Consider the following 14943-nt stretch of genomic DNA (forward strand, 5'->3'; position numbering starts at 1 on the left):
TTTTGAAGTACATCACGGGACACAGTGGTCCTGCCCCTCTTTCAAGTATACACGTGCATTGCTTTGCTACAAAACTGAGCTGCTCCTGGTATGGGAGGGGTTATATAGGAAGGCAACTTCCTGTTTAGGGTGTGCCAGTGTCCAGCACCTAAAGGTGGACTATAACCCACATAGTAATTACTATGACTCTGTGTCCCGTGATGTACTTCAAAAGGAAAGTATTTTACAGGTAAGCTGTTATAAAAATCCTATTATTCCTACCACAGACAACAAATATGAGGTTCTAATACTCCCATTGATCCCAATGGTGGGGCACTATTCCTCCCACTGACACCACAGTGAGGCACTATTCCCCCCGCTGACACCACAGGTGAGGCACTATTCCTCCCGCTGGCACCACAGGTGGGGCACTATTCCTCCCACTGGCACCACAGGTGGGGCACTATTCCTCCCACTGGCACCACTTGTACCATCCATGGGGCTCTATACCTCTCACAAAGTCATGGGACACTGTTCTTCTTCCTAGTAACCACAGGTGCTATGTATTTTATTTTTAATTTTTTACTCCCACTAACCACCTAGTCTGAGAGAGCCATTGTCTTCTTCCACTGGCTCTGGGGCAATTTTCTTCTGGGTTTGTATCTGTGCTGTAAACCAGAAGTAGTGTACAGCTATCCCAAGGGCAGACGAGTGATATGCATGGCTCCACCCACTGTCCTAAAATGTAGGGGGGGAAACCTTCCTTATTTTTTGGATTTGTGAGGACATTCAAGTACCTTCTGTTTTGAAAGGTTCTTCTGTAATTCTTATGCAGCGTACACAGGATCTGACTTTCCGGCGAACCAGAGTCCAATGGACAATTCAATCGTGTGGGCTCCAGCAAACTTTTTCTTCCCAAAAGTCTGGCAGACCTAGAAATAACACTGGCTTCAAATTTGTCCGCTGGACTCGGCTTTTAGCGGACAATCCGTTCGTCTGTGTGCTAGTCTGATGGACTAGAACTGATGCTAGGGCAGCTATTGGCTATGAACTTCCTTATTCTGCATCATCACGTTCGAATCCGTCTGACTTTTGAAGTGATCGTGTGTGGCCAAGTCCGTATGTTTGAAAGTCCGGTGGACCTCAGCTGCAAAGTCCGTCGGATTGTCCGCTGGACCACGTCCGTCCAAAAGTCCTGTCGTGTGTATGCGCCATTAGTGTATTAGTGGAGGTCTTTGGTTCCCTTAGGAAATTAGAAGCCACAATTAGACCATTTTGCCCTCCGCTAAGACTATGTTCACATGCGCTTCTCAGACAAGCATTAGTTATGGCTGAACCACTTTCCCAGGATCCCCTATGGCCAATTGTCTGCCTGGCGCACTTGGCCCACTGCACTATAGTTGCCCGACACTAATTAATTGAGCAAAAATATACATGTCTATGGAGGTATGCATTGAAGAGAACCTTTTTGCCCTGCATGGGCAATAGACAAACTCAATGTAAGGCTGACTTTCCTTCACTGCTGTAAATAGTTATAATTTCCTAGTCCTTGATGTATGTGAATGAATCTTTAATAAATATGATCATGCTGACATTTAGGTTGCACCAACCTCTATCCTTTTTTTTCCCTCTTCATTTAACTTTTTGCCGATTGAAGTAAATCCCCAAAAATGGAGAGAAACTAATAAAAGAAATATTTGCACAACCAACAAATATGGTATGGTATGATGTCCATATTTATGCATATATAACCTCAGCTGGCTGGATTGTGTGAAGCCGGATTCTTTCAGTGAGATATATAGATTTTGTGCGTGCATAACATTCATTTTGTGCATAGCTGAGTTTGTACAGATTTCTCAGTGTTAGTATGAAGATTTCAACACTCAGTATGGAATATCAGTATAAACAGCGATAGGCAGTGCTTAAACATAGCCCTGAATAATTAGCCGTGGAAGTGACTGTGTGTTTTTCCTGACAAATCCCTTTAAAATTATGTTTGTCTTTCCAAATAGGAATTTCCTCTTATAATTTGAGCTTTTTGTTACCAAATTTTCAGTAATAAAAAGACCTACTCCTCTAGATAACTAGATTCTTTTTTGTCGTGTGATGCTTATACTGCCCTTGCTTCTTCAAAGAGAACCAGTCACCACTGGGCATTTGTCGTAATCTAAATTTGCACTCTTCAATTATTATATTACTTTACGCCTCCTTCTCCGGCATTACTTAGTTATTGATTATTACTTGTGTTCTCTCCTGTCATCTCCTGCATGAGCTACAAGGGCACTCAGAAAATTGTTGTATAGTAAAGCCGTTGTCTAGATTAGAAAATTACATGACGTTTATGCAAAGAGTCAATATTTGCAGTGTTGACCCTTCTTTTTCAAGACCTCTGCAATTTGCAGTGGCATGCTGTCAATCAACTTCTGGGCCACATCCTGACCAATGCTTGTGTAATCAATGCTTGGAGTTTGTTAGAATTTTGGGGGGGGGGGGGGGGGGGGATGTTCATCCATCTCTTGAGGATTGACCACAAGTTCTCAATGGGATTAAGGACTGGGGAGTTTCCTGGCCATGAACCCATAATATTGGATGTTTTGTTCCCCAAGCCACTTAGTTATCACTTTTGCCTCATGCTGGAAAAGGCATTGTTCGTCACCAGAGAGTTCTTGGATGGTTGGGAGAAGTTGCTCTCGGAGGATGTTTTTGTACCATTCTTTATTCATGGCTGTGTGCTTAGGCAAAATTGTGAGTGAGCCCACTCCCTTGGCTGAGAAGCAACCCCACACAAGAATGGTCTCAGGACGCTTTACTGTTGGCATGATGGCACAGGACTGATGGTAACACTCAGCTTTTCTTCTCTGGACCAGGTTTTTTTTACAGATGCTCCAAACAATCAGAAAGGGGATTCATCAGAGAAAATTAATTTATGCCATTCCTCAGCAGTCCAATCCTTGTACTTTTTGCAGAATATCACTCTGTCCCTGATGTTTTTTCTGGAGTGAAGTGGCTTCTTTGCTGCTCTTCTTGACACCAGGCCAAAGTGTTCGCCTCACTGTGTGTGCAGATGCACTTACACCTGCCTGCTGCCATTCCTGAGCAAGCTCTGCACTGGTGGTGCCCCAATCCCACAGCTGAATCAACTGCAGGAGACGGACCTGGTGCTTGCTGGACTTTCTTGGGCGCTCTGAAGCCTTCTTCACAACAATTGAACCTCTCTCCTTGAAGTTCTTGATGATCCAATAAATGATTTAGGTGCAATATCCTTGCCTGTAAATCCCTTTTTGTACAAAGCAATGATTACTGCACATGTTTCCTTGCAGGTAACCATGGTTAACAGAGAAAGAACAATGATTTCAAGCACCACCCTCTTTTTAAAGGTTCCAGTCTGTTATTCGAATTCACTTAGCAATAACGAGTGATTCCCAGCCTTGCGTTAACGAGAGAATTACTGACATGTCAGTTGGTCCTTTTGTGGCAGGGCTGAAATGCATTGCAGGTTTTTTTTTTTTTTTTCTCTTGGGGATTAAGTTAATTTTTATTGCAAAGAGGGACTTCAAAATTAATTACAATTCATCTGAACACTCTTCATAACATTCTGGGGTATATGTAAATTAAAAACTGAGGCAGCAGACTAAAAAAAAATATTTGTGCTATTCTCAAAACTTTTGGCCAGAGCTGTATTATAAAAATGTAAGCATAGAGATTCTCATTCTTACAAATGCAGCAATGGCAGGACATTATTTGCATTCTTTCTGTCATAGTTACATAGATTGAAAAAAAGACACAAGTCCATCCAGTCCAACCTTTGTGTGTGCTTATATGTTAGTAGTACATTGTATGTCAAATTTCCTGCCAGCCACTGTTCTTAGGGTTCAGCCTATGAAATTGTTTTGTAAAAGACTGTGGGGTTGATTTACTAAAGCTGTAGAATGCAAAATCTGGTGAAGCTCTGCATAGAAACCAATCCACTACCATTTTTTTTTTTTTTTGTCAAAGCTTACTTGAACAAGCTGAAGTTAGAAGCTGATTGGCTACCATACACAGCTGCACCAGATTTTGCACTCTCCAGTTTTAGTAATTCAACCCCTGTGTCTCTTTAGGTCAGTGTACTCCACTGTATAAAGGTGCGGAGTTCAGCAGTGATATCACTAGCTAGTTAGATTAAAGCGGAGTTTATTAAAAGTCAGCAGCTACAAAAAGTGTAGTTGCTGACTTTTAATAAACAGACACTTACCTGTTCCACGGTCCAGCGATGCGGCCGAATGGAGCGTCACTTCTCTCCCCCTCCTTTCTCCCTCCTCTCCGCCGGCGCCTCCATTGCCACTCTGGGCACCCGGCCGTGACAGCTTTCAGCTGCACGGCCGGGCATGCACGGCACATGCGCGAGTTGCGCTGCACTCCCCGAGTGGACAGGCGATATCCTTGGACCTGTCATGTGTCCCAGGAGATCGCCTAGATGGAGGGGCTGCCTAAGGTGAAAGGAGGAGTTGCCTTGGCAGTCCCTGAGTGGAAGAAGGAAGTGGAACAGGAAGTCCCCCCCCCTAAAAAAAAAATATACATGCCAAATGTGGCATGCAAGGGGGAGAGGAGTGCTTAAAGTGGAAGTTCCATTTTTGGGTGGAACTCCGCTTTAAGAGTCATATGTGTGTTCATTTCACCTTATCCCTGATAGGTGTTGTTGATGATTGTTATGTAATTTCAAATTTGCTAATTACCATGATGGAATCTGAAATACATTTATTTATATAGAAGACCACGTAGAAGTACATTTTGGTGGAAAGGATTTATGGCCCAAAAGAGGGCCACTGTTCTTGGCAGTGCAAACCACACTTTTGAAAGATTTACCCAAGTCATTACTGCATGACGTCAACCTTTAGTATAGAGATACTTAGTAAATTCACTCCATACTACTGCTACTTCTGAATGAATTTACAATCTATCAACACTACAATTACAGTAATGTAAATGAATCCATTGGTATGGTTTTTGAAGTGTCGGGGGAACCTGGAACACTTGGAACAGGCAAGGTAGACTCTGAGAATTTGAAAACCTAATGCATATGTCGCGGGTGAAAATCAAACCAGGACTCCAGTGCTTAAGGCAAGGGTGCCAACAACTTTACAGCTACCATACTGCTATGAAGGTAAATTAGACGTTCCCCGCACATGCTTTTGACACTGAATGCTACAGAAATAACACTCTGCGTGAATTAGCATTGGGTAGAAATCAAAAGTTAATCCATCCATGCTTTTCACACTCTGTAACTGAGCCCTTCTTGGGTGATTTACAGATTTCCTGTGTGTTGGTGAGTGGGTAGAAGAATAGCGTATCTTCTGCCTTTTCCAGAGACATTAGTAACAAATGCTTGCTTATTAAAATACTTTAGTATATAAAGTAGCAGTACAGTATATTGACATGGGTAAATATTATAGATGTGATCACGTTAAGAGATTTCAAGTAAATTGATTCAATGTGACAAGACAAAAAGCCTTTGTAAATAAAAAAATAAATAAAAATTAAAGCGCCCGCCATCCCCGCCAGCTCGCGAAGCAAAGAAAACGCATACGGAAGTCGCGCCCGCATATGTAAACGGTGTTCAAATCACACATGTGAGGTATCGCCGCGATCGTCAGAGCGAGAGCAATAATTCTAGCACTAGACCTCCTCTGTAACTCTAACCTGGAAACCGGAAAAAAAAATTAAAGCGTCGCCTATTAACATTTTTAGGTAGTTTGTCGTCATTCCACGAGTGCGTGCAATTATAAAGTGTGACATGTTTGATATCTATTTACTCGGCGTAACATTATCTCTCACATTATGCTAAAAATTGGGCTAATTTTACTGTTTCGTTTTTTTTTTTAATTCATGAAAGTGTCCATTTTGCCAAAAAGTTGCGTCTAAAACACTGCTGCGCAAATACCGTGTGACAAATATTGCAACAATCGCTGTTTTATTCTCTAGAGTCTCTGCTAAAAATATATATATAATCTTTGGGGGTTCCAAGTAATTTTCTAGCAAAAAATATGGATTTTAACTTGTAAACACCAAATGCCAAAAATAGGCTTAGTCATGAAAGGGTTAATGAAATTTATTAATAAAAAAATTGTCATAACTTAGATTTGGACCGAAACAAATTAGACATGTCTAGTCTGAAAGCAGGCTGCTTCTGCTTTATTATCATTTTAGCAAACCAATAATGCTTGGTGAATCCTGGGCCATGGCTGCACCCTGTATTAAAGGTTTATACAATAACAATTTTACTTAAATAGTAAAAATAAAAAAGACTGTAAACTAAAAGAAAATACAATCCCTTGAAACATGAAAATTACAAAATTGGAGTCAGAACATTTGTTACTGAGAACATGGAATAAGCTGCAATTCCTTTTAATTTGTTTCTTAGATGTACTGGTCCCTTCACATTACTTGTTACTAGTTTTATTTTTCATACTCCATTGATTTTTTTTCTTCTTCTATTTTTTCCATACGGTGATGGAAAATGATATAGAGCAGCAGGTTTTTGTGAAATGAACGAAAATGTAATTATGTGTTTACTCTCTGTGAGACGGACCTTATGTAACCAGATGCTCAGGCGTGCAATAAAAGCTCTGCGTTTCATATGCTTTCTGTGCACCCCCGTCACTCTGAAGCTTCTGGCAGGAGCCGGTGTTGGCCATGGGCCTATTTTCCAGGCTTCCCATTGAGCGAGCGCCAGAATCCTTTGGGAAATCTTCATTTCCCGAAGGTCAGAATAGAAAGGAGGACATTCTTCTGCCCGCCGTTACTGTTAGTATAGAAATCTAAACATCTGCAACAATATGTGTTGTTTATATTTGCAGAAAGGGGGTAAAATGTATATACATGTCCCCAGGCTTAATATATTACAGAACGGAGGTAATCGGCGCCTGCGGAAAGCATCTGGATGAAGCTGGTTGTGTCCGTGATTTTTCGTTTTTTTTTCCCTCAACATCCGTTAACGACAGCCGTGCCGTGTCTGAATCATTTACAATCTATTGTTTCCAGTCCGTAAACAGACAGCTATTTAATGTTTGTGTTCCTTAAAGCATGGGCATTCCAATTTTCAGATACAGTGTTTAAAAAAGAATGGCAGTTTTATTAAGAAACCACTTTATAAAAACGATAAACTATAAAAAAGTATACATGGAGCCGAATTTTTTTTTTGGTTTTGACTAGAGTGAAAATGGATAAGAACACCCGTCTGGTTTTAAAGTGATACAAAAGTCTTGTTTTTTTTTTTAAATAAATATGTTATACTTACCTGTTCTGTGCAGTCGTTTTGCACAGAGCAGCCCAGATCCTCCTCTTCTTGGGTCCGTCGTGGCGCTCCAGGCCCCCTCCCTCCTGCCGAGTGTCCCCACAACAAGCAGCTTGCTTTGGGGGCACCCATGCCGAGCCACTGCTCTGTGTGTCCATGCAGACACGTAGTTGCCGCTCGGCTCCTCCCCCTTTCTCTTTTCATTGGCTCACTGACTTTGACAGCAGCGGGAGCCAATGGCACCCACTGCTGTGTCTTAGCCAATCAGGAGGGAGAGTCCCAGTCAGCTGAGACAGTTGTGCAACATTGTTGGATCCAGATGGGGCTCAGGTAAGTATTAGGCCCGGTTCAAACTGGTACGACATATGCTCTGACTTTGGGAGAACATATTACATGATGTGTACAAATCAGTGGTTCCCTATGAGCGCTGTCTTAACTGGTCCGATACAAGTCGGTCCGACTTTGAAATAGGTTCCTGCACCACTTTGGTCCGTTTTCACTCCATTCAATATCATTGAAGTTGAATCAAAGTTGGATCCTCATCCTAATTATCCGACTTGTGACATTTCAGCAGCAGGAAAAGGAATTTATGTCACACTGGGGTTGTTTTGTTTGGTCAAAGGACATTTGTGGTACTATTTCAAAGTCAGAGCAAAATCGTATCTTGTTCATTCAAGTCGGATGGAATTAGCACCGAAGTAGGACCGATTTTGCAGGGCAAAATCGGATCAACAGACGTAAAACATGGTCGAGTTGTACCAGTATGAACCCGGCCTTAGTGGGTCTGTATCTTGTGTATCATAAACAGATAAAGCATTTGGGGGTTTAACAAACCTCCTTCATCAGGGCTTCCTAATGTTGAAAAAAGTATTTTAAATAAAACTGAAGGAATCCCGAATGGAAATAAGTGTTATTGTTTCAGATACGTGAGCCGGCGGGGACACCCTTGATATGCGAACTTCCCAAGCAAGGTTCCCCCACCCTATGCGGTGATTGTTTAAGCTCCACTTGTGAGTTCCTAAACCGAGAGATACTTATATTATTTTACAAGCATTCTATCTGGTGATCAGCCAGCTCTATCCGAGATTCTCCAAATAGATAATCCTTGTTGTGGTTGTAGAAGATATTCAAAATTGGAGCTTTATGGTTCATTCACCTATTTTTTTTTTTTCTGGTAAACTCATTAGTCCCTCATTGATTAACACACATTCCCTTTCTTTGTTGTGATAGAGTGGCCAGAATTCGTGGCTACCCTGGGAGGTGGGTCCCTGCTGATCTGCGGACTTTGTGGACACAACATGAGGCAGTGCAAATAAAATATACTCTTTATTACAATACTTGTTAAAACCACACACGCATCATAATATCATAGCAACACCCTCTACTGAACAGTAGGTCAACAAGTACCCAATTGCAGACATGGAGGTAATCTGTATGATCGCTCCAGATGCCAGCTAGGACTAGGTCCACTTAAAGTGGCACTCGGCGCCTCTCACAATGGTTTTGCTATGTGTCCTCTTACCTATACTCCAGGGTTCTCTTCAAAATACATACTCACCCGAGCGGCGAATCCCATGTTGTTCTGTTGTGATCCACTGTTCAGGTGTCATACACTGGGTTGCACGCTGCCATCTTGGTCCTCTTCTTGTTGTAGGAAGCCAGCTAGCGATGATGTGCCGAGCCTGCCTGCTATGCGCTCCCCCTCCCCTCCCGGCCACTCTATCTCCTGGGAGATGTGATGTAAGTGTCCCAGAGGACTGCAGGACCAGGAGCAAGCAATTAGGCTTACCTGTAGGTAAAATGAATATCTCCGATCACCGTTTAGGAGATATTCACCCTGGGTGCAGTCAGTGACATCTCCAGCACATGCACTTGAAAGGTTTGGCATACCTTCTAGAACTTCAGAGTCTTATGCTGGATCCGAGGGGCAGTGATGTCATCGTGGCTCAAGCCAATCACGCAGCCAAAGCGCAGCGCTGGAGGGCTTTGTTGTAAGTTAAGTATTGTCTTACAGGTGTGTTTTTTTTGTTTTGTTTTTTAAACCAGCCGCGGTTTACAACCTCTTTAATTTGCTGCAAGCTATGATATATTCGTCCTCTAAATCAAATTTTGTTTAAGTTCAGGATTTATGTATCTTTAATTCTATAGGAAACTGTGATCCAGGCACGTCCCTGGCAGCCATTTTGTCACACATAAAGGAAAACTGTCAGAACGATGAATATTTGTGAGATGTGGTTTCCCTTTGTCATTGGCCGTCCTAGTACAGTATGTGCTTTCTGCAAGCCTTGGTTCGGTGTTTTCCACAGCTGTTGTGTGTCTGGGTTACCATGCGGATCGGGAGTATTATGGTGATGAGTCACGGTTGTGCCGCAGCGCTGTCTCTTTCCTGTGGATGCTTAAACCATTAGCAATCAAAGAAATCAGCAAGAGTCAGCACTGGAGGAATGTGCATGGGCTTCCAGCTGATCAGTTATAAATAATACAAAGCTGGAATTGGCAGGCCTAGATAGAATAGGTGAGTCACTCTTTAGGCTGTATTAAGAAGTGAGTCTTCATGCCGTAAACTTCACTATCTGACCTCTGATGAGTCTGACTTGCAGTAAGCTGCTTTATTTCTCCAAATTTAAATACACTTTTGCAGAATGCACAATCATTTTGTGTCGCATCGAAGCCAAATCCATTGTATAATTCATATGATGCTCCGAGCTGAACTACACCCAAACGCATGAAATATATTTAAGGGAGCTATTTTTTAGAAAATAGGATGTGTATTTCTCTCCATCCAGTTCTGAAATTTGCACAGCTGTGCCACATAACATAGCCCTGTCTGGCAGGGTAGAAGACAAGTTTTTTTTTTTTCTGCTGTAGTTCAGTAACCCTCACATGTCTTGTCCTTCTCCCAGCCTGGAACTGGACATTGAAAAGAGAATCGGCAGGCTGCTACCTCCTCCTATATAGGCATGACCCTTGCTACCATATAAGCACTGCAGCACTATTGATTGGCTCCTTCTTCTGATTCTGCCTCTGCCAATCTGAGCTCTGCTGCTGCACAGGGACCAAAAAAGGCCTCAGGCCAAGTCAAATTCAGACACTTACACTAACTGCAAAAAAAACAGAAATCACATTTGATAAGTAAGTCATGAATACAGAGTTGCATTATCTTGTGTCTTTTATTGTGTGTGCTTTTTTTTAGGCCTCATGCATACTGAATCTGATAAACTAAAATTTTTGGGGAGTTAGGGAATTTTTTATTTTTTTTTAACAGTCCTGAAACTCCCCTCTATGTTATCTTATGTGTCCATGCACACATGGAAGTTTTTTGATGTTTATCAGCAAAGGAGTTTATGGGCTGTTATCTGAATGCCCTAAAATCGCGTTCAGGAGCACTTCTACCGACCACAGAAAACATCTAATGCCCTGTACACACGGTCAGACTTTCCGACGGAAAAGGTCCGATCGAATTATGTTGTTGGAAAATCCGATCATATGTGGGCTCTATCGGACTTTTTCCGTCGGAAATCCCGACGGAAAAAGTTTCAGAGCTGGATCTAAGATTCTCCGATGACAAAATCCGATCAGACTTTTTCCGATCGTTTGTAGAGAATTCCGACAGACAAAGTGCCATGCATGCTCAGATTAAATTACGAGACCAAAGCTATTGGCTACTAGCCTCTACATTGCCCCGTCATACGCAAAGAGCGTCACCTGATTTTCCGACAACTTTGTCCAACCGTGTGTATGCAACACAAGTTTCGGACAAGATCCTTTGGAAAAAATCAGACGAATTTTGTGGTCGGAATGTCTGACCGTGGGCATAGCACTGAAAAATGCTCACAAATGAGCATTTATCAGCGTCAGCATTTTTGACATTGCAGAGCTGAAAGTGTTATTGGTGTAAATTGACAAAAATGCCCAAAAACACTGATGCTAAAAAAACGTCCAAAAACGCTGATGCTAGAAAACACTCACAAATGCACTATTAAAAACCGCTTATAAACATGCGTTTTTACAGCAGCGTTTTCCTGTCAGCAGTCCAACGTCCAGAAAAAACTTTTCAGAACGTCCTGTGTGCAAGGAGCCAAAGTTATTTAGAGCAGTAGTCTCCAAAAAGTGGCCCAAGGGCCAGATGTGGCCCATTGCTTGGCTTTATCTGACACTTGGCACCCTCTTTCACCAATGAACACCAATGATGGGGTGCAACATTCCCCCTACTGACACAGTCAATGGGCCACTATTCTTTCCATTGATACCAATAATGGGGCCATTAAAACCAATGATACTGATGCTGGGACATTTTCTACTCCCACTGGTCACAGTTCAGCCCCCCTAAGCATGAAGGACAGTAAACTGGCTCTTTGCATATAAACGCAAAGTTTGGAGACCCCTGGCTTAGGGTATCTAACCCCCCCCCCCTCAAAAAATATATATATATGGTAGCTCACCTTGCACTGCATCTGTTTAGTCTGATTTGACTCAGGATCTATTTTCCTTTTTTTGTATCTGGTGATCCTGCATTCTCTTCTCCTTCCTCTTTTAAGGGCGTGTTCTGTGTGCTTTTCCCGCACCGTTCTAAAAACACACCACCTTTGCGGGTGCCAGTGTAATGTTAGCAGCACCCCAAATGCAGATTGCAAACACAATGTGCGTTTTGGGGGTACCAGCTCTTGCATGGTACCATGTGATTTGGTGCAGAGAAAAAGATTACAGTGCACACATACAAAAATTACATTTAACTCCTGCAAGGCTATTTAAAAACACCTGAGCATATTCAGAAAATATGGGGATTTAGTTACACCATATGGCCATATAGTGCTAAGCCCACTACTATGTCAAAGTATCCCAATATCAGTGGGTCCTATGCTATCCATAGAATGGAAGATCCTGCTTCTCTGAGCCATGGGAGAATACACTCCTCTAAATGGGAGAATTAAAAGGACTCCTCCTACAACAAATATGGACACTAATAAGAGGCAATTATTGGGGGGGGGGGGGGGTGCTCTAGCCAAAAATATTTGGTCAGAATCCATACACTAGACAAACAAAGATTTGGGGGGCACACTGTAAAACATTTTTTGGTGTGCCTCCCCAAATCTGCAGTGATGACTGAGATATCACCCTTCCAATGCAGAGACTGAACTCCAAGCACATTTAAAAGAGACACATTATTGCAGTTTAGCAATCATTAATACATTATTCCCTCTTGTTTTAAAGTGTAGGTGCTTGATTTTGAAGCAATACAAGGGGCCAGAGTCTGCTGCTTCTCCTTCACTGTCCAATCACCGACTTGGATTGGGGAAGAGACCAGATTTACTCAGGCCGACCAAACACAGTTTGAATCTCGGCTATTTCAGTAGGAACCAGCCATGATTCGAACCATTAATGGGCAGGCTTAATGTATCAAGTTGATCCATCAATCAACTTGGGTACAAGCAGCCTGCTGGATTTGCTTGCAATTATCGCAAGCACCTGCTATAGCTGCTAGCAATAATCACTGTCTTCTCCCAGCTGGAATGGCTTCCCCCGCCTGCTCCCGCCGCTGCCCTCTGGGCAGGAGAGACTCCCCTGTCAATACTGTCATGCAAATTTCTTTCAACCCATGGTTGCTGGAAAGAAATTTGCACCGTCTGTGACCTACATTAATCATAGTAGAGAAAAAGTGATGTCTACTGGCCTGCCAGGCAATGCTGAGGGACAGAAATACAAACTTTTTTGAAGGTAATACAGCACCTTATATGTATTTGATCCTTTTATTTAGTGGTATGACTGGTAATCAAATTTAAAGACAGCTTAACTTTAACTCTCATTTGCCCTTTTTTCCTCTTAGATGTGCCAATTCGCCAGTTTACCGTTCACGAGAGATGGCAGCACGAGCCCTTGTTCCTTTTCTAATGACAGACGACATTCCTTGTACTACGGTGGAATTAATAAGGAGCCTTCCTGATTCTGACAGCCATCTTGTACAACAGAACCGCAACCATGGGGTACTCCTGCAGGTAAGTGTTAGCTTAGCTTATCTCATTATGGTTTTCATCATCTGCTGGTGAGCCAGGTGCTGTTATCTGCTCACCTTCTTATCGTGAAGTGATATTAAGTCCTAAGCCAAAAATCAAATATATTCCAGCTTGCCAATCACTAGTTGTGGTGGCCTGAGCGACCAGGGGTGCGATGACATCACTCCTGTGCGTGCCCGCGGAAGCTGCTGTTTCCAGAACAGGGGCTTTGAAGGTCTGGAACTGTAAGCCGGACCTTCAGAGCACATTCACCGGTGATGTCATTGGCTGCCTGCACTCCGGATATCTCAAGTTTAGAAGATATTCACAGTACCTACAGGTAAGCCTTATGATAGGCTCACCTGAAGGTACAAGTGGTAGTACAGAGTTTACTACCACTTTAAAATCTGCAGAAATAGGTAGCGTGTTAGTTTTTCATGTAGAGCTTACATTTATTACAAACTCAATAAACAATGCAATTTGACTGTGGCCATCTAAGATTTTGTATACGTTCTACATCTCTTCCCGGTGCAAATATTTCTCTTTCGGTTATTCTCATGTCTTTATGATGGCGTACTGGTGATTTTAGAAAAAAATTAAGTGGATACTTATCTTAGTGACTGTACTGCAATACAAAGGAACTTTTGAAATGATCATTTCATGGAGTTCTTCAAAGCTTCTGTAGCAGGGGACATCTTTCAGCAGCATCCTAGTAGAAAAGAACTCCGTCTTTTTCTGCCAGAGCCATTAGCATGACACGGGGAATGTCAACAAAGGACGGTGAGGACAGATAACGTTACCTTGGCAGTAACAGATGATTCACCTTAGATGCACATTTTACTAGTTTTTATAGTATAAAATATATTTTCAGAACATAGGATTCCTCCAGGAATGCATCTAAAACACCTTTCCTCCAAAAGTAATGAAACCAGGTAGAAAGTCTCCATACTGAGTTGCCAGCTGAATTTTAAATATAACTAAAGGCAAAACTTTAAAGTTTTGGATGGTATGGAGAGGGATTATAACAGCAGTCAAGTTTTTATTGTCTGTGTCCCCATTGGGGAGATTCACCCTCTCATTTTGTCCTGTTTACCATTATTATCAAAAATAAAATTGAAAGAAAAATGTGGGTTGTCCCCCCAGAACAGTAATAGAATGGAAATCTTCCAGTGCAGACACTAGTCCTTGGTGACAACTAGGGATTTTTTCACTCTGGAGGGATTTCCCTTCACTCCCTGTTTTGGCTGTGGAACTCGAAGTGAAAGGAAATTTCCCCAGTGGGACACAACAAAAAAACAAAAAACTGATGGGCTCATAACCACTCCCTTCTCTATCCAAAGTAAAAAAAAAAAAAAAAAAAAAAAAAAATGTTGCCTTTAATTCAACTTTAAAGTCTGTGTGGCAGTCTGTATTGTTGCCATGGTTGTATGGATTGAATTGTTTGCTTTGGAAGATCAGAGGTAGATGCCAGTTAAGAGTAAAATAAATCTTGCCCAGGTTGATTATACACTGTCCAACCATAACTTTATGGCCACTCACCTGATATTAAGAAGGTCCCTATCTTGCTGCTAAACAGCCCTGACCAGTAGAGGTATGGACCCCACTAGACCTAGTGCCATCTCTTCACCTGGTAAGCAGTGCACACACCCACGCCCAGCAATCCACATGATATTTAAAAAAAAAACTATGATTCATCATACC

At 42.1% G+C, this 14943-nt stretch overlaps 1 protein-coding gene across 2 annotated transcripts in view; it reads left to right on the plus strand.

Annotated features, from left to right (window-relative positions):
* The window catches only part of THADA (THADA armadillo repeat containing), a 930763-nt gene that overhangs the window by 527298 nt on the left and 388522 nt on the right, over positions 1 to 14943 (plus strand). For both annotated transcript variants that reach the window (XM_077485673.1, XM_077485674.1), the window contains exon 29: positions 13077 to 13245. In XM_077485673.1, coding sequence (XP_077341799.1) covers positions 13077 to 13245 — 169 coding nt within the window. The remainder of the gene's footprint in view (positions 1 to 13076; positions 13246 to 14943) is intronic.

Source organism: Lithobates pipiens, unplaced genomic scaffold, assembly GCF_037356315.1.
Source record: "Lithobates pipiens isolate NorthernLeopardFrog02 unplaced genomic scaffold, aLitPip1_a1.2 Scaffold_18, whole genome shotgun sequence".
Classification (NCBI taxonomy): Eukaryota; Metazoa; Chordata; class Amphibia; order Anura; family Ranidae; genus Lithobates; species Lithobates pipiens.